Genomic DNA, 18,747 nt, shown 5'->3' on the forward strand with positions numbered 1-18,747 from the left:
CTCCTATCCCTGGTTATTTTCAGCTGCAGACCAGAGGCTGGGAAAACTACACAACATCTTCTTTAAATAGAGTCCTTCACAGTTCAGATTTTCTTCTTGTTTTGTTTTTTTTCTCCATAAATCGCATGAAGAACAGTTTGTTCTGAGAAGGTCTTGAAACAAGGCGATGACATTATCTCTAACATTTATATCTAGAGTCCTAAAACTAAATAATTTCTTTTTCTTCCAGGAAGATGTTCATTCCTCCTGATCTGACTGGACTCACCCGGTCGCTGGCCTCCATCTTCTGTCCTCCCAGGAACCACTCCACGGAGATCCCTTCATACGACAGCTCACATTCAAAGGTCGCTGTTTCTCCAGCCGTCACGGTGACATCATTCAGAGGACGCATCAACCCGATGGACCGAGCTAAAGAAGGAGAAGGAGAAGAAGACATGGTCAACGGAGGGACCAGCGTGGATGTCCTGTGGTTTGCCTGATACCAGGACGTGGTGTAGGAGGTGGAGGGCATCGTGTTACTGCTGCCTGCTTATAGATAACATCTGGAGACCTGATTGGCTGAAGACAGCTCTGGTATGTGACAGACAAACACTAGCTTGGGATTTGAAATGTGGAGTTAAAAAATAAAATGCAGAAATAAACAAACAATGAAAAGATTTTCTGTATGGGGACAGTTTGACACTGTCTGAGTTTGTCCAAAGAAATGCCCTCTAAACTAATTCTGAAATGTTAAATACGTCTATATGTGCTGGTAAAAGCGGTTCAGGCTCAGATCCTGTACAGATGACGTAAAATCAAAATCTCACATTTCACTCTGAGCTGAGCGTTGGACTTGGCGTTGGCGGCTGAGAAGTCGACACCTCCTGCCATGTCCAGGCGAACATTATAGAGGATCAGCACGTGTTTGGTTCCTTCCTCCTTGATCTCCACATCCTACAGATAAAACAAGTTTAGTCTGGTCAAACATTAAACTGAACACCGTCTTGTTTCCGGGTTCCAGCAGACCCACCGGAGACTGGTGCAGAGCTTCTCCCTTCAGCTTCCAGTTTCCATGAACATCCTCTTCAGAAATCTCTGTCTCAAACTTGGCTGTCTCCGTCTCCGTTACCTCAACACTGTACAAAGGACGAACCACCTTGATGTCGCGCTCTGAAGGAAGGGAAGATAAGAAAAAGATCTGGATGAGTAACAGCTTCAACCAGAAATACAGTTGTGACATTTACTCCTACGACAATTTCAAAAATCAATGATTGTAGCTAAAACCCTAAATGCTCTGATCTTTAGGGCAAGGGTATCGAACATATAGCCCAGGGCCAAAACTGGCCCTATTAACGGTCACATCTGGTCATGCAGGATGAAGAGGAAAATTACATAGAACACATCAACTGCAGGTTTTCAGTAAAGGTAACTGTTATTCCTAATTTGAACTTAAATGTGGCCCCTGAAGTAAAATGAGTTGGACCCTCCTGGTCTCGAAAGTGAACTTGTTTCAGCAGAGCTGCGGTTCTATTTAATTTTTTGGACCAAATTGTGAAATTAAAGTGTCTCTCTATGCTGACGACGCTCCACTCTACAATCACGTGACCTCTTTCCTATTCATCACCTTCAATGTTAAGATTCGCTGTGGTTTTGTCCGAGCCACAGTCACAGGTGTATTCGCCGATGTTTGCCTTCTCTGCCTTCCTGACCATCAGGATGCGCTTCTTGCCATCGGTGCTGATGGCGATGTTCTTGGAGGGAGTGATCTCCTTCCCATCTTTAAACCATTTGACGTCGGCTACAGCCTTGCTCAGTTCACAGACCAGCTTCACCTCGTCCTTCTCCACCGCTGTGTAGTTCTGCAGTTTGGTGGTGAAATACAGGTCGCCCTCTGCAGAGAAACAGATAGATGTCAGAGTTTTAAATAAATACAGCGCACCCTCAGGACGTCATTTGTTGATTGATTAATTCCTTCTCTCTTGTTTGCTGCCTTTATAATTCATTGCAATATTCTTATGCACTCGATCACAAATTTTACTAAACGAATGAACCTTTTATTTCCACCTAAACAGTCAAACTTGTAGTTCACTGAGTTCATGGTTCTGAAGTGACACTGACCAATGACGGTGAGCATGGCGGTTGCCGTCTTGTCCATGGCCTCCACTTTGATCATGGAGGTGTCGTCGATAGTGACCTCCTTGAAGGCCAGGGTGTGGACCTTCCCATGGTCCGACATGTGCACCACCTTGCTGGGGTGCAGACGGATGTCGTTTCTATACCAAACCACTGGGATCTTTTCATGAGAGAGTTCAACGCTGAATTCAGCCGTTTCGCGCTCCTTCACTGTCACGTCCTTTATCGGTTTGACGAATTCCAGGCGGATACCTGCCGACATTTAAAACAATGAACTCCAGCTGAAGAAGAAATGTACAATCCACCAACATTTAGAACTAATGCGCTCAATGTGTTTTAGACTTCTTCTAAAACCAAGATTTACCTTGAATGATGAGCTTGCCAGTCGTCCTCTTGTCCTCGGCCTCAAACATGTACTTGGCCTCGTCCTCATAGGCGGCCGATCGAATCACCAGAATGTACATTTTTCCTTCCTGGATCATTTCATACTTGTCGTCGCTCTGCAGCTCCTGTGAGCCTTTCAGCCAGCGGAAACTCTTTAGAGTTCTGGACACCTCAATTTCAAACCTCGCCTCGTCCTTCTCGTACACTTGAACGTCGCTCAGTGGCGTCAGGAAGTTCAGAGGAAGTTCTGGAGGAAAACAGCGAGTACGATTTTATCTCCGATGTTAGCTAACAGAGAATTTGAGATCATGAAGTGAAACGATAGAACGTTTGTGAGGACAAATTGAAAATACAGCTGAAACAACATCTCTCAGTTATTAGAAACTAAACTGGTTCCTTCAAAGTGTCGCCTGACAATTAAATGAAGTAGTAAAATAACCAGTGAAGCCTGGCATATGAATTAAAATAAATTATTATGGTATCATATGTAATAGAGTCATTTACTGAACACAACTTTTTAATAAAATCAGTACATTGTCTTTGTAACATTTCAAACCTTTATGTTACTCGTTTTTATGATCTTTTTATTTTGAGAATTTCTGTCCTTGTTCAATCAAAGAGGGACTGACGTCTGTAAATCTATATTTAACATTTAATTGTGTTACGACTAAACACAGTAATCGTCAAGAAAAAAATCTGCAACTTTAAAATCACATAAATATCTAAAAACATTATAAATTAATGTAGATTTTAAATGTGTAATATTTTCATAAAATTAGAAGAAAATAAAAATGTCACTGTGGCTGTATCATATCTCATGATGTAGTAAGTATGTAAGTAAATATAGGTTGAGCACGTGAAGACGGACATTTTGGAAATGGCTGCCAAAAGCTACTAACTGCTGCAGAGGCTGGATAAATCCACCGGGGGGCAGATGACCAGGATCAGACTGATGACGTGGAGCAGAGGTCTCAGAGACTCAATAATCAGACATGAAACACGCTTGAAAAATCAAACCAAATGTTTTTATGTGAGCTCTAAATCTCCTGCTCCACGTCATGATCAGACTGCAGCTTCAGACCTGGAATCGTTCTGCTAATTCTGGTTTTACCTTTGACCTTCAGGTTGGCAGAACACTTGGCGTTAGCGGCAGCATACGACACCTCTCCGGTCATGGACACTTTACAGTTGTAGAGGATGAGAGTATGCTTCCCTCCTTCCTCGATGATGTCCACGTCCTGTCAGAGAACAACAGCAGCAGTCAGCGATGGCTCAGACCAACGAGACGACATTAGCGTTAAATGACAGTTCTCACGGAGGAAGGACTGAGGGGTTCTCCGTTCAGCTTCCACTGGCCGTGGACGTCGTCCTCAGAGATCTCCACCTCGAATCGAGCTGTCTCTCCATCAAACAGCTCCACGCCATAGATCGGCCGGACCACCTTGATGTCACGAGCTGGTGGGAGAGCAAAAAGAAATGATGCTGCAGAGCGGTGGTGCTCCTCTTTTTCTTAGTCTCGTGTCTGTTGTTGGTGAAAGGACAATGACACGGCAAAAACGACAGAAATTCTCTCTTTGATGAGCGTTGAAAATAAACTAGGATTAGAGGTAGTGTGAGTAGAATGAAAATGGAAGAAGATCAAATACTGATTTCCTACTTTTTCTTTTACCGTAACATATTAACTTTATACTTGGTTTTTGAGTCTCGTACACATAAAAGAGTTAAATGCTTTTTTTGTCTCACGCTTCATTTCCTTATCTTTAAAACCCTTTAAAGTTTCTGTTGTTACACTGGAGAAATTCTCATTTTGGTGTCAGATGGGTTTTTTTCCACAGCCAGATATTTTACCTTCAATGTTGATGGTGGCTGAAGTCTTGTCAGTTCCACAGTCACATACATATTTGCCTTTGTCGCTCTCCTCCACCTTCTTTAGGACTAGAGACCTGTGAGTTCCCTCCGACCTCATGACCACCATCTTGGAGGCGGTGACTTCCTTGTCTTCATGGTACCAGATGACAGGGACGTCTTTGCTCAGCTCACAGTCCAGTGTCACCTCGTCCTTCTCTGTGGCCGTGTAATCCTGCAGCTTCACCACGAAGACGGCGTCACCCTCTGGAGCAGAGTCACCACCACCAGGAGTTAATGTCAGAACAAACGCTCTCATACTTTATTCTACAGCTGGATGTCAGCTGCAGCTAGAGGTTGTACAGACCATTTAACTAGTCTCTGATCACGTGACCATACCAACATTAGGACAGGAAGAGCAGAGGAATGGTCCAGATCCTCTGGACATTAGTCAGTGACAACTTCACCAAGAGAGAGAAGGAGGCTGCACATCAACTATTTGATAAAGTTATTAAAGAAATACCTGCTCCACTGTCCCATCCACCAACAGGCTGTGGAGGACTAGTAAATGCTACTGATGGAGCTGAGGTGCAGCCTGGTTTTATACACGCTACACCTCAAGATCAAGAACATAGATTTAATTACTTTTTACTGGGTTTTTATCAATGATGTCATCAGAGACTAGTGGACTGTGAACAGTCTGAACAAGCCCAGTCAGAAACACTCAGCAGCAATAACTTCAGCATCTATAATAAAAGTTATGAAAACACATTTAAATTAGATGGTAAGAGAGTCGGCCGTTACCTATAACCGTGAGTTTGGCCGTGGAGTAAATCCCTTTGGCCTCTGCTTTAATCTGACACGTATCATCTAGTGTCAACATCCTCATTTCTAGAGAATGTTTCTTTCCTTCCACATGCGTCACCACTGTTCGGCTCACGTGAAGCTTGACTTCGTTTCGGTACCAAACCACCGGCACGTTCTCGTGACTCAGTTCGAGATCAAATCGTACCGTGTTACCTTCTTTCACTGTTTGGTCCTGAAGCATCTGGACAAATTTGAGCCTCATGCCTGGAATACAGCAGGTCATTGTAGACAAACACGACCACATAGAAGAAACAGCCGCAACATGAAGCGCCCTGTCCAACACTTACCTTCCACCGCCAGCTGAGCCGTTGATTTCTGGCCCAACACCTCGATGGTGTAGTGAGCCTCATCGTCAAACTCACAGCTGTTAATGATCAGCATGTGTTTCTTTCCATCATCAATGATTTCATATTTAGGGCTCGGGGTGACAATCTCTGCACCCCGGTACCACAGCACTTTTGGCACATCCTTGGTGATGGAGCATTCAAACTTAGCCTGTTTCTTCTCAGGCACTGAAATGTCCTTCAGGTGCTCAACAAAGCCCATTTCGATTTCTGGGAGGTGTGAATAATTTACTCGTTATTCAGACACAGCTTTTCTTACCATCTCTGTTCTGCAGTATCTCCATTATCCAAGACCAACTAAAGCAGCAGCTCACAAAAGACAACAGACAGCCAAGGGGTTTCATCAGAAAGGAACTGGTACCTTTGACGGTGAGCACGGCGCTCGTGATTGCGTTCAGAGCCTGGTACGACACTTCACCAGCCTGATCCAGCTGGACGTTCTTCAGCGTCAGGAAACGCTTCCTGCCCTCAGCCTTAATGTCACAGGTCTGAAAAACAAACACCAATGCGAATTCCTCCCAGCTGGTTTGATCAGCAGTTACCAGAAATGTAAAATAAGTATTGAACACATCATGATTTTTCATAGTAAACATATTTCTAAATATGCTATTGACGTGAACCTTTCACCAGGTGTTGGTAATGCCCCCAGTAAACCCCACATAGAAAGAAACTGAAACCAATTAGTTCAGAAATTAAGTTATATGTAATAATGTGAAATAACAGAGGCTAAAAGTATTGAACACACACAAAAAGGGAGGTGGAAAAAGGCATGGAAAGCCAAGACACCAGCTGAAATCTATCAGTGATCAGAAAGCCATCCTGCCCTTTGTCAGTGCAAATGAATATCAGCTGGTTCAGTCCAAAAGGTGCGTCATTACCAAGGTGTCACACAAGGAACATCTCATGATGGGTAAAAGCAAAGAACTCTCTCAAAACCTTCACAACCTTATTGTTGAAAACATTCTGATGGCATTGGTTCCAGAAGGGTTTCTAAACTTCTGAATGAAGACCATCATTTGACCATAAACCAGATTTCTGACAGAGGAGTGAAAAGTTGTCCAAGAGCCAAGGAACACTAGTGGAGAGCTTCAGAAAGACCTGGAATTAGCAGGTACAGTAGTTTCAAAGAAAACAATAAGCAATGCACTCAGCAGCCATGGCCTGTATGCATATTCACCACCAAGACTCCATTTCTGAAGAAGAAGAAAGCATGTTAAAGCACATTTAAAGTTTGCTGCAGAGTTGACAGAAGAGGCCCACGGAACCTTCAAGATCTAGAGACTGTTTGTGAGGAAGAACCTGAGCAGCATGAGACTAGTTTCTCCAACAGGAAGACTGGAAGCTTCATTACCAACAAAGGCTTTTGTACAAAGTATTAAATAAATATCAGTACGTGTGTTCAATACTTTTAGCCTCTGTTATTTCACATTATCACACATAACTTAATTTCTGAACTAATTTGTTTGGTTTCTTTCTATGTGTGGATCACTGGGGCTGTTACCAACACCTGGTGAAAAGTTCATGTCAATATCACCTTTAGAAACATGTTCACTATGAAACACTGTGATGTGTTCGATAGTTATTTTACTCTCACTGATATGTAATATTGGCTCATTTTCATGACTTATCTATTTTCAGGACCTGTGTGAACATGTTTTGGGTCATTTTTATCATTCATTTTTATGCTGGAATTAATTCTGAAGTACATTTTCTTCTCCTTTTTAATAAAAACGCTTTAGCCACTTTTAACGTCTTACCGGGGACCTCGTCAACACTTGGCCTCTCAACTTCCATTCACCAACTACGTCATCCTCGGATATCTCAGTGTCAAAGCTGGCTTCCTCCTTCTCAATCACCTCCACGCTGGAGAGCGGCTTCAGGATCTCAGCCTCACGCTCTGCAAAAGAAAACCAGAAGGGATGAGTGTGTGTTGAAGCCTTGCCCACGTGTCCTCCTCATCGTTAATGTTTGGTTTGACTGAATCGACCTCCGAGAGTCAGCTTGGCCGTGTATCTCCGATCCTCCACCTCGATGGTGTAGTCGGACACATCGTCTGGCTGGCAGTTCTTGATGGTCAGCGTCATGTCTTTCCCATCTTTGATGATCTCCACCTTGTCGGATGGAGCCAACTCGTTCTCTCCTTTGAACCACTTCCAGTTGGGGGTGTCCTTGAACAGCTCACACTTAAACGTGGCCTTGGCCTTAGGTTTGACATGCTGGTCTCTCAGAGGCTTCACCAGCCAGTCCTTGATGATTTCTGAGGATGAACACTCACATTAGGACCAGATATGCAAATGGTTGTAGGCAACAATTTGATCTGATCTAGGACAAATTTTACCTTACATCAAGTCTTCTTCCTCTCCACTACATGTCAGAGATCAATCCTGTGTCTTATTTTACCACCTCACTTTCTAACAGTTGCATTATAAAACTGATGAGGCTATATTGACCTTGTCAACATTTCAGTTAGCTACACCTTTCCTGATGCGGTGAACACATTAATGCACCAATAATTAAAATCTTCAGCAAGTGAATGTGAAGATGTCATCAGGTCAGACATCCCAAGTCATAGTGTCGGAAACTGAGGTTTTTACTAGTGCTCACCAAGAAATGCAGATTTAAACGCGACAGAAAGAAACTAAAAATCCTGGTTGTCTCTGAGGCTTCTTACCGATCACTTTAACATCGGTTGTAGTCTTGACATCCTCCTGTCCCTCCACCTCACAGGTGTAGACTCCGGCATCATCATCTGTGGAGTTCTGGATGGTCACAGCGTGCTGCAGGCCGATCACGTTGATGGCCACTTTTCCTGCCTGTTTCTTCACGACAGCTCCGTTGTGTTTCCAGACTACGTCTCTCTCTTTGTTCAGCTCACAGGTCAGGTACAAGGGTTGACCCTTCATACAGGACGCCTCCGGTTCCAGTTCCTTCAACCACTTCACCGGCAGCTCTGCACAGACACAAACTCATTTAGTGATAAGGTTCCAATCCAACATGAGGCTGGGTTTCACTTACAATCATCATACCTGAGGCTGAGCTCCACAGGATGCCTACAAAAAGCTCAACCTTTCATTACACACAACCTTTAATTCTAATTAAAGCTGGATTTAAAGGCTTTACCTTCAACAATGAGCTTGGCCGTGCAGGAGACCTCCTTCCCAGCGTTCTTGGCCACACAGGTGTATTCTCCAGTGTCAGACAGCTGCACATCAATAATGTTCAACTTGCGATCTTTGCCGTCAGAGGTGAACTTGTGTTTGGGGCTCTCGCGCAGGTTGCTGCCATCTTTCATCCACGAGGTGATGGCGGTGGAGGGCGAGACCTCACATTCAAACACAGCCGCTGAGCCGATGGACTCGGCCTCCTGCAGCACGATGTCCTGGAGCTTCTTGATGAACTTCAGAGGAACAGCTTTGAGCTTGAATCCTCCAAATGGTTCCTCTGGCGGTGATGGACCTTTTCCACCAGGTTTCAGTCCACGGCCACGGCCACCATCACCAGGAGACGGCGTTTGTCTCGCTGGAACATCACATACAAAAACATTTAGTCACAGCCTGATGTTTAACACAGATCAGCTGTAGGTTGACAGGTTTTGCTCTGAATGAAGCCACAACTCATTGAATGGTTAACAAAAAGAAGCATTAAATATAAAAAGGTGTGATTCAAATGTGTAAAATTTAACTGGATGATAAAACTTTAAATTAATGGAAGAAAGGCAGATTACTGATGGAACCAAAGAGCTAAAGGTTTAACTCAAAACTTTAGACAGCGAGGACAAGACCTGAATGAGATTAGAAAAGGAGCAGAGATCTGATTTCAGTGAGTTCTCACCCCCAAATCCTCGGCCTCGGCCTTTAGGTGTCTCCTCCGATGGTTTTCCATCTGGACAAGAAACAATAGACGAGTTTTAAGCCTCTGAGTCCAACATATTCCACCAGATCCAAGAAAAAGACAGACATGGTAAACCAAAGACATGTCTACAACACGTGAGAACACTAAAGGACACATCTGACAAAAATGAAGATGATGAAAATGAAGATAAAATGGACAAACAATGGACAAAATGAAGGGATGTACAAGTCCACAAACTAAAAGATGAATGGCATGAAGACAAAGACACTGATGTTGTTGTGGAGGAAATACTCAATAAGAGGACATGACAGTTGTGAATGGACCAATAGAAAAAGACAAGGACAAAGAGGTGAGCTGTAGACGAACATTAAAACGGATTAAAGAATGTGGTGAAGATGAGATGAAGACACAATGAAGACAAGATCAAGACACAATGAAGACACAACGAAGACAAGATGAAGGTAAGATGAAGACGAGATGAAGATAAGATGGAGACAAGATGAAGATAAGATGAAGACGAGATGAAGATGTGATGAAGACGAGATGAGTCATCTGAGATGGGATGAGGAGCTTCCAGTCATGAATCCACCGGACGTCACCTCACCTCGTCTGGCACCAGGCATCCCTGGAGTCTCCAGCGCCCCTTCCACCCCATCACCTTCCCAGTCCTCATCGGGAACCAGCTCCCAGCCCCAGGCCTCCTCCTCTTCCTTGCTCTCTATGTCCTCAGCTTCCTCTTTGCAGACCTCCTCCTCCTCTGGCTGAGTTGTGACTCGCTTCATCTGCACAGCTCCGGGAGAGACTTCCTTCCCCAGGGGAATCCGTCCTTCACCGGCCTGGTCTGGACCTCTGGGCTCCTCTGGGGAAACTTTCTTCGGGACCGTTCTGTCTTTTTGTGGTGAAGCAGCTTTGGGAGCGGTTTTGTCTTTTATCGCGGAGGCGGTTTGCTCTCGGTCCTTTGGTTTCGGTGACGGAGTCTTTTTTAACTCGACCTTCTTGAGCTGCTCAACTGGTTTGAGGGGCTTCTCATCTTCCACCTTTTCCTTGGGAGTCTTTTTGAGTTTGACTCCTTTCTCCTTCTCTGTGTCTTTCTGCAGGATCACTTCTTTATGTCCTGAAGGACCCGGTTTCTTGACCGGAACATTTGGTTTCTCATCCATTTTTTTAGGAGCTGCAGTCTCTTCAACTTTCCTGGTCTGCTGGTCCGTGGTTTTACTGGGTGCGTCATCCTTCCTCAGAGGTTGTGTTATGTCTTTGCTGATCTCTGGGACTGTGTCAGGACTGGTGATCGAAGCACCTTCATCTGGTTTGTGTTTCTCAGCGGTGGTGGGTTTGTCTCTCTGGGGTATCTCACCTCTTACATACGGAGTCCGTTCTGAATCTGTCTTTGCTTCAACTTCTTTCTTAGATTCTGGAGGTTCAACAGACTCTGGTTTCTGAGGTTTGTCAAAAGGTTTCAGTGTCACTGAGTCTCTCCCTTCATCTTCCTTTGGCAGTTTCTTTATTTTCTTTTTGGCTACATGTGGCTCAGGTTCTGTGTCTTTTGGGGCTTTTGGGGTTCTCATCCATCTTGATTTGTCATCTGCTGTCTCCAGGCTTTCAGGTTTCTCTTCATGGCCATGTTTAGAAGCCTCTTGAGCAGCAGTGAAGACTGGTTCAGATCTCCCGGGTGTTATAATGTCTCCATTTTCTCTATCCTGAAGCTTCTGGGACGTCAGTTCTGTGTCATGATGCCTTGTCACGTCAACTTTATGAGCTGCCACTTCCTTCTCAGGCTCTTTGGGCTTAATTGGAGCCTTTTTTAGTTTGGTCTTTTCTATATCTTCTTCTGGTTTCACAGATTTGTCAAATGGTTTTAGTTTGATGGATTCTTTCTGTTCAGCGGCCATTGGTAGTTTTGTTATTTTCTTCTTCTCAACTCTCTGCACTTCAAGTTCTTCCTCTTCCTGTGGCTGCAGGGTTCTCGTCCATCCTCCTTTCTCTGTTTTTGGTACAGCCACATCAGGTTGTTGCTCCTCCAGATGGCAAAATTGAATTGCCTCCTCCTCTGCAGTGAAGACTCTTTCAGTTCTGCCTAGTGTTATAATCTCTCGATCTTCTCGATCATGAAGTCTCTGAACCGTGAGTTCTGCATCGTGATGTCTTGTCACTTCTGCTTTATGAGTTTCAACCTGTTTCTCAGGTGCTGGAGTTTTCACTGGAACCTTCTTCAGTTGAACTATCTCCGGTCCTGGTTCAGGTTCTTTGGGTATTCTGGTGAACTTACTCTTCCGCTTAATTGTTTCAGGAGTTTTTACCTCCTCTACAGGAATCTTACCCTTTTGCCTGAGAGGTGGTGCTGCAGTAATAAATACACATTTTATAACATTCACATCCAGACACAGATCAAAGTCAACACAGGACAAACACAACACGTTCACATGTAAAAGACAAATACAGAAATAAAACATAATTTCTTTAATAAAGTAGCTATTATCTTGAATACCTTTAGTCGGTCCAGGTGCAGAAACAGGTTCTTTGTCTGCAAGAATGTAAATAAGATCAGTATACAATACAAGTATACACAATACAAACTGAGTTCAACAAACAAGGCTGAGACAAACAGTTACTGGAGTTACTGTGCTGTGTCTAACAATGACTTGTATTCAACATGATTATTAACAGATCCACATATTAACACCAGATTTAGTCCAAATGTGAATGTGACCAAGAGATTTAGACAAATGTGGCCTTTTTAATCAAGGCTCGGACTCTATGAAGATTGAAGATCAAAGCAGAGGACGCAAGAGGACAACATGAATGAAAGTTAGAGAAGAGATGTTACCTTCAGGTTTAGAGACTTCCTCTGATACAGGCGAGGGTTCAGCCTTTAAGGCAGGTGGTGACGGTTTCTTCTCCACTGGAGCAACATGAGCTAAAAGAACGCCAACGTTTAAATTAAACCAATGGCAAAGATCTGGTCAACGAGTAGAACAGACAACATCAAAATATAACAGGTTTCTTTAAGACAAGGCAAACAGAAGAAGAAACTACCTGCAGCAGATACCACCTTCTCTGCTGGTGGCTTTGTTGCTGGTGGAGATGGTTTCTTTTCTTCTGTGTACAAGATTCCAAAGGTTATGAGCAATAAGAGAGTTGAAGGAGAGAGCACAGCAAAACAGAGGACAGAATAAAGATTTTAGAAATTAAGAAAAGATGCACATGGATGAAACAAATAGGGAAATAGAAGCACACAACATGGACCATATCTACCAGAGACAGAGCTACCTGCAGGAGGAGCAGGAGCTGAAGGCTTTGGTTCTGGTCCTGATGCTTTCTTCTCCTCTGGAGGAAACACATTTCAAGTAGAAGAATCCAAGATTAACATGAAGCAAAAACAGTCAATCAAGTCAACCAAGACATGGACAGCTGCACTGAGACATTGCAGCAGGAGTCTGACACTAGACAGCAAAAGAAATACAAAAAACAAAAAAAAAAAACAGGAGGACCAGAGAAAACAAGATGGACAAGTAAGTACCTGCAGGAGGTGCAAATTTCTGAGCAGGAGACACAGCAGGAGGTGAAGGCTTTGGTGCAGGAGCAGATGGTTTCTTCTCCTCTGGGGCAGATACTTTGGGAACAGAAGATGTGAAGATTACGACCAAGAGGACAACAAGCTTGGTCAACATGACAAACAATAAACAAGAAGACAGATCTGAAGACCAGTTAGACAGGAGGGACAACTAAACCGTCTACCTGCAGGAGGAGAAACCTTCTGAGCAGGAGGTGCAACTTTCTGAGCAGGAGCAGGAGGAGGTGAAGGCTTTGGTTCTGGTGCAAATGGTTTCTTCTCCTCTGGGGGAGCAACTTTAGAAACAGAAGATGTCAAGAATACGACCAAGAAGACAGCTTGGTCAACATGACACACAAGAAACACGAAGAAAGCTAACTGAAGACCAGTTAGACAGCCGGACACAAACAAACATGACTGACTCAAGATAGGTCAGCAAAATAAACCATCTACCTGAAGGAGGAGAAACCTTCTGAGCAGCAGGAGGAGCGGGAGCAGGAGGTGAAGGCTTTGGTTCTGGTGCAGATGGTTTCTTCTCCTCTGGGGGAGCAACTTTAGAAACACAAGATGTCAAGATTACGACCAAGAAGACAGCTTGGTCAACATGACACACAAGAAACAAGAAGAAAAATAGGAAGACAGATCTGAGGAGCTGTTAGACAGGAGGGACAACTAAACCGTCTACCTGCAGGAGGTGCAACTTTCTGAGCAGCAGGAGGAGGTGAAGGCTTTGGTGCTGGTGCAGATGGTTTCTTCTCCTCTGGGGGAGCAACTTTAGAAACACAAGATGTCAAGATTACGACCAAGAAGACAGCTTGGTCAACATGACACACAAGAAACAAGAAGAAACCCAAGAAGACAGATCTGAAGAGCAGTTAGACAGGAGGGATAACTAAACCATCTACCTGCAGGAGGAGAAACCTTCTGAGCAGGAGGTGCAACTTTCTGAGCAGGAGGAGGAGGTGAAGGCTTTGGTTCTGGTGCAGATGGTTTCTTTTCCTCTGGGGGAGCAACTTTAGAAACAGAAGATGTCAAGAATACGACCAAGAAGACAGCTTGGTCAACATGACACACAAGAAACACGAAGAAAGCTAACTGAAGACCAGTTAGACAGCCGGACACAAACAAACATGACTGACTCACAATGGGTCAGCAAAATAAACCATCTACCTGCAGGAGGAGAAACCTTCTGAGCAGCAGGAGGAGTGGGAGCAGGAGGTGAAGGCTTTGGTTCTGGTGCAGATGGTTTCTTCTCCTCTGGGGGAGCAACTTTAGAAACACAAGATGTCAAGATTACGACCAAGAAGACAGCTTGGTCAACATGACACTCGCGAAACAAGAAGCTAACTGAAGACCAGTTAGACAGCTGGACACAAACAAACATGACTGACTCATGATGGGTCAGCAAAATAAACCATCTACCTGCAGGAGGAGAAACCTTCTGAGCAGCAGGAGGGAGGGGAGGAGGAGGTGAAGGCTTTGGTGCAGGTGCAGATGGTTTCTTCTCCTCTGGGAGAGCAACTTTAGAAACACAAGATGCCAAGATGACGACCAAAAAGACAGCTTGGTCAAAATGACACACAAGAAACAAGAAGAAAGCTAAGAAGACAGATCTGAAGAGCAGTTAGACAGGAGTAACTAAACCGTCTACCTGCAGGAGGTGCAACTTTCTGAGCAGGAGGAGGAGGTGAAGGCTTTGGTGCAGGTGCAGATGGTTTCTTCTCTTCTGGGAGAGCAACTTTAGAAACACAAGATGCCAAGATGACGACCAAAAAGACAGCTTGGTCAAAATGACACACAAGAAACAAGAAGAAAGCTAAGAAGACAGATCTGAAGAGCAGTTAGACAGGAGTAACTAAACCGTCTACCTGCAGGAGGTGCAACTTTCTGAGCAGGAGGAGGAGGTGCAGGCTTTGGTGCAGGTGCAGATGGTTTCTTCTCTTCTGGGAGAGCAACTTTAGAAACACAAGATGCCAAGATGACGACCAAAAAGACAGCTTGGTCAACATGACAATCGGGAAACAAGAAGAAAGCTAAGAAGACAGATCTGAAGAGCAGTTAGACAGGAGTAACTAAACCGTCTACCTGCAGGAGAAACCTGGTGAGCAGGAGGAGCTGGAGGAGGAGGTGAAGATTTTGGTTCTGGTGCAGATGGTTTCTTCTCCTCTGGGGGGGCAACTTTAGAAACACAAGATGCCAAGATTACGACCAAGAAGACAGCTTAGTCAATTAAGAATAACAAGGGAAAGAAGATGGACTGTGATAAACACACAGATAAAGGAGAACTAGCTGTTCTGGAATTCATGGTACTGCAACATAAAAGACACAGACTACAGACTGGAAGATGAGTGAGTACAGGAAAATTAGATACATGAAGATACATCTAAGAGAGGTGATCTTACAGCGATCACGAGCCTGAGTGGCTCAAAAAAGAATACCTTGCTCAAGAGTTCGTTGTTCCGTCATCTCTATTTTTTTGTCATCATCTCTTACAGTTGGATGTTTGTTTGCAGGTTCTTTCTGTGCAGAAGCAGGTTTCTTGGAAGAAAGAATTTCTTGCTTGGGAGGTTTTCTATCTTTAGGAGAAAGTTTCTGGCCTAGTGACACTTTCAATACAGGGACAACAACAGCTTCAGGAGGAAGAGTTTGCTCAGCTGGTGAAACATCTTCCTCCAAACAGACCGTCCTCTCAGGGGAAGGGCTTTGAGCTTGGACAGAAACTGCGACAAGTTCTTTTACAAGAGACACTTCTTCCAGAAGATGCCTTGGTTTGTCTAGACGTTCAGTTTCTTGTTCCCTCTGAGCTTCCTTCCTTTTAACATGTGTTTCTTCTGTTTTAGGAAGAGCTGCCGTATGATGGGAAAGAATGGTGGCTATGTCTTGTTTGAGTGGAGGTGAAACTCTTTGAGTAGAGGGTGTAGACGTGGATTTAATGGATGGAACTCCCCCTTTAAGAGCTTGATTTAAGTCTTCAGATGAGGCTGGTGCTGATTCAGAGAAGACGTGGGCTTCAGCATGAGCAGAAGAAACTTCTTCCTTCAATGGACGAATTCTTTCAGCTGGAGATGAGACGTCTTGTTTGGATGGAAGAAAGACGTCTTCTCTACTAGTTGGATGGACACTGATCAGAGACTTTTGATTGTTCATTCTCAGAGCTGTGTGCTCTTCATCATGAGGTTTGTCTCTTGGCTCAGTCTCCTCCACGAGTTCATTTTGATCTTCACTAGTTGACGTAGAACCCCTCTCCTCTGTCTTCTCAAACTCTATCTCCATCTTCAAAGAGGTTTCTTCTCTCATAGTTATCGAGTCTTTGAGTTCCACTCTCCTCTCAAATGTCCTGAGTTCGTCTTCCCGTTGTCCAGTTTCAGAAAGAGACATCTTTTGTTTCAGAACCATCTTCTGAGAACACTCTGCCATTTGTTTGAAATCTGTCTTCAGCACAACTATCATCCAAGATTGAAGATATGTACCATGAAGAGGTGGCCAAGAGTAAAACCACATATAAAAGATAAAACAGAAAAGAGTAAGACACACACACACAAAAAAAAAACACAATTTGAAATGACTATTTCCAGTCAGATGTTTCTGCTGGACTTTTCTCAGAAGGAACAACAACATAGCAAAAGAATATGGAAACTTGAACTCCTCTAGCTGGGGTTAGGGTCAGCCCTGATCTTCTGGTTTCATTATTTAAATATTAAACTAGAGGAATCAAGACCTGTGAATTACTAACTAAAAACATCTTGGAGTTAAAAGGTGCAGATGTGTCGGGTTAGTTGATGAGACCTTTGAACTTGTTTGGAGACATATCTACCTTGTTGCTGAGGAGTTTTAGGAGTCTGCTTTGGTGGTGGTTCTGGACCTATGTCTGGCTCAGCGGGTGGTTCTGAATATTTCCTGTGTGCCTTCTTAGGTTCTTCCGGAATCATCTTTGTTTGTTCTACAACCTTCTTGGATTCTTCTAGATGCCTTGTATCTTTGACTTTCTTGGGTTCTTCTGGAAGTTTCTTTGGTGCCTCAGTGACCAGTTTAGTCTCTTCAGTAATCTTTGGTTCTTCTGGTGGCGTAAACCTCGGTGCCTCTGACTCAGGTTTAGCTGCTAGTTGGTATGGTTTTCTTGCAGGTTCTGACTTCTTTGGTTCTGAGACAACTTAGGAGAACATTTATTCATAAGATTGTTATCTGACAGAGAGTCACTCTAACGAGTGTTTAGCTCAGATAATTAAAGAGGATGAACCAGAGAGATAACAAGCTAATAAGAGGCCTTTGCACTACCTTTGGTTGGGACAATGTCCGGCTTGGATGGAATAACTTTGGGTGCAGACGGTTCAACTACTGGTTCTGGTGGTCTCGGTTGGTCTTGTATTTAAGGAAACATCACATATGTTTAAGACACGTAAAAGACAACATGGATTCAAAGATATCACTCACACTGAGTGACACAAGAGAGAACTTTAGATTGAACAATCAATACCTTTAGCAGGAAGACGTTGGGGTGTTGATGGAGGAACCACTGCTGGTCCAACTACAGGTGTTTCAGGCTTTGGTGGTTCTGGTGCTTTAAAGAACATTTTACAGAAAGTATGTGTTCAGTTCCCTCAAAGACTTCAACATCACCCTCCACTCTAACGAGTGATTACACCAAACGCACAAACAGATTAATTCACAGGAAGACAGGACGAGACAGCATGACAACACAAAGACTGAAAGACTCTTCAGTACCTTTGGTTAAAATATCCTCAGTCCTTGGCGGAGGAGTCTTCACAGCGACTGGCTGAGCTTTGACTTCCTCTGGTTTGGCTACAGCGTTAGAGAACATGACAGGGTTCTGTTTTTAACGGTATAACATTCACCTGGTAAATGCTCTAAATGTGAGCTCACATCTAGAGAACAAGTTAATGGATCTAAGTCAAGAGGTTAGAAGCGAGAAACACACTAATACGTTAAAGAAGATTACATGACGGTCACAGCAAACAGCCAGAGGATGAGATGTCTCCAGGAGAACGGGTCTAAAGTCTTTACCTCTCGGTTTAGTGGCCCCTGGTGTTTCCTTGACAGCTTCGGGTTCAGGCTTCTTTTTGGCCACTTTGGGCTCAGGTACCTCAATTTTCTGTTCCATTATTGGTTGGGGTCGAACAGGTTCAGGACTAACTGTTCTGGGAACTACCTCTGGTTCTGGTCCTGCTTTGGGTTCTTCAACAAATACAAATATTACTGTCACTGAACAGAGAACGAACAGGGGTTAAAGAGTTTAGGAACAATGACATGACAAGAACACAATGCTCCCGGCGCACTGTAAGAAGAGTCACAACCACTGAGACGACATGAAGATGAACCAGGTTCAGATGAAGGAAGATGTGAAAAGTTTGATTGTGGGCAGTAATCCAAAGCATTAACTGTGTTACTATCAAAAGTCAAGATTGCACTGTGTGTGTATGATGCTTTTAATGTGTAGACATGTAGTGATAATGTCTGAGCAGCCACTTGGGTTAATATATCTGAACTAAGATAAATACTGGTGTGGAACATGTTTACTCATCCCGTGTCTTGTGCGTTTGCAGATAAAGAGTCTGACTCACTGACTATGATTATGAAATGAAGCAGTCATGAACTTTACCTTGTGGAGCTGCAGCTTCCTCCCGCCGAGTCGGGACCACAGCCTCAGGCTTCTTCGCTTCAGGTACTTTAAAATATTATCATCACATTCAGATTTGTGACCACAAATAAAAACTGATTTTTATTATCAGAAGAAATGAAGAATGTACGGAACAAACACTGTGACTGAACAGAAGT

General features: G+C 43.8%; 2 protein-coding genes across 2 annotated transcripts in view; both read right to left on the reverse strand.

Moving 5' to 3' along the window:
* The window catches only part of LOC125018033 (titin-like), a 157,118-nt gene that overhangs the window by 88,853 nt on the left and 49,518 nt on the right, over positions 1–18,747 (reverse strand). The window contains exons 58-86 of the mRNA XM_047601648.1: positions 18,572–18,637; positions 14,377–14,475; positions 14,125–14,223; positions 13,860–13,967; positions 13,640–13,726; positions 13,408–13,506; positions 13,140–13,250; positions 12,922–13,014; positions 12,657–12,728; positions 12,438–12,500; positions 12,229–12,318; positions 11,890–11,925; positions 9,384–9,434; positions 8,673–9,071; positions 8,224–8,502; positions 7,540–7,809; positions 7,310–7,449; positions 5,914–6,040; positions 5,496–5,762; positions 5,146–5,412; positions 4,345–4,608; positions 3,812–3,951; positions 3,608–3,734; positions 2,477–2,743; positions 2,098–2,364; positions 1,604–1,870; positions 1,010–1,149; positions 807–933; positions 266–408 (exon numbers count right to left, since the gene is read on the reverse strand). Of these exons, the coding sequence (XP_047457604.1) occupies positions 266–408; positions 807–933; positions 1,010–1,149; positions 1,604–1,870; positions 2,098–2,364; positions 2,477–2,743; positions 3,608–3,734; positions 3,812–3,951; positions 4,345–4,608; positions 5,146–5,412; positions 5,496–5,762; positions 5,914–6,040; positions 7,310–7,449; positions 7,540–7,809; positions 8,224–8,502; positions 8,673–9,071; positions 9,384–9,434; positions 11,890–11,925; positions 12,229–12,318; positions 12,438–12,500; positions 12,657–12,728; positions 12,922–13,014; positions 13,140–13,250; positions 13,408–13,506; positions 13,640–13,726; positions 13,860–13,967; positions 14,125–14,223; positions 14,377–14,475; positions 18,572–18,637 (4,565 nt within the window). The remainder of the gene's footprint in view (positions 1–265; positions 409–806; positions 934–1,009; positions 1,150–1,603; positions 1,871–2,097; positions 2,365–2,476; positions 2,744–3,607; positions 3,735–3,811; positions 3,952–4,344; positions 4,609–5,145; positions 5,413–5,495; positions 5,763–5,913; positions 6,041–7,309; positions 7,450–7,539; positions 7,810–8,223; positions 8,503–8,672; positions 9,072–9,383; positions 9,435–11,889; positions 11,926–12,228; positions 12,319–12,437; positions 12,501–12,656; positions 12,729–12,921; positions 13,015–13,139; positions 13,251–13,407; positions 13,507–13,639; positions 13,727–13,859; positions 13,968–14,124; positions 14,224–14,376; positions 14,476–18,571; positions 18,638–18,747) is intronic.
* LOC125018057 (muscle M-line assembly protein unc-89-like) lies at positions 14,650–16,524 on the reverse strand. The gene is made up of 3 exons (XM_047601700.1): positions 15,393–16,524; positions 15,040–15,132; positions 14,650–14,909 (listed from the first exon to the last, which is right to left on the reverse strand). The coding sequence occupies exons 1-3, from the start codon at positions 16,453–16,455 to the stop codon at positions 14,740–14,742; spliced, it is 1,326 nt and encodes a 441-aa protein (XP_047457656.1). The 5' UTR covers positions 16,456–16,524; the 3' UTR covers positions 14,650–14,739.

This window comes from Mugil cephalus, chromosome 12, assembly GCF_022458985.1.
Source record: "Mugil cephalus isolate CIBA_MC_2020 chromosome 12, CIBA_Mcephalus_1.1, whole genome shotgun sequence".
In the NCBI taxonomy this organism is placed as follows: domain Eukaryota; kingdom Metazoa; phylum Chordata; class Actinopteri; order Mugiliformes; family Mugilidae; genus Mugil; species Mugil cephalus.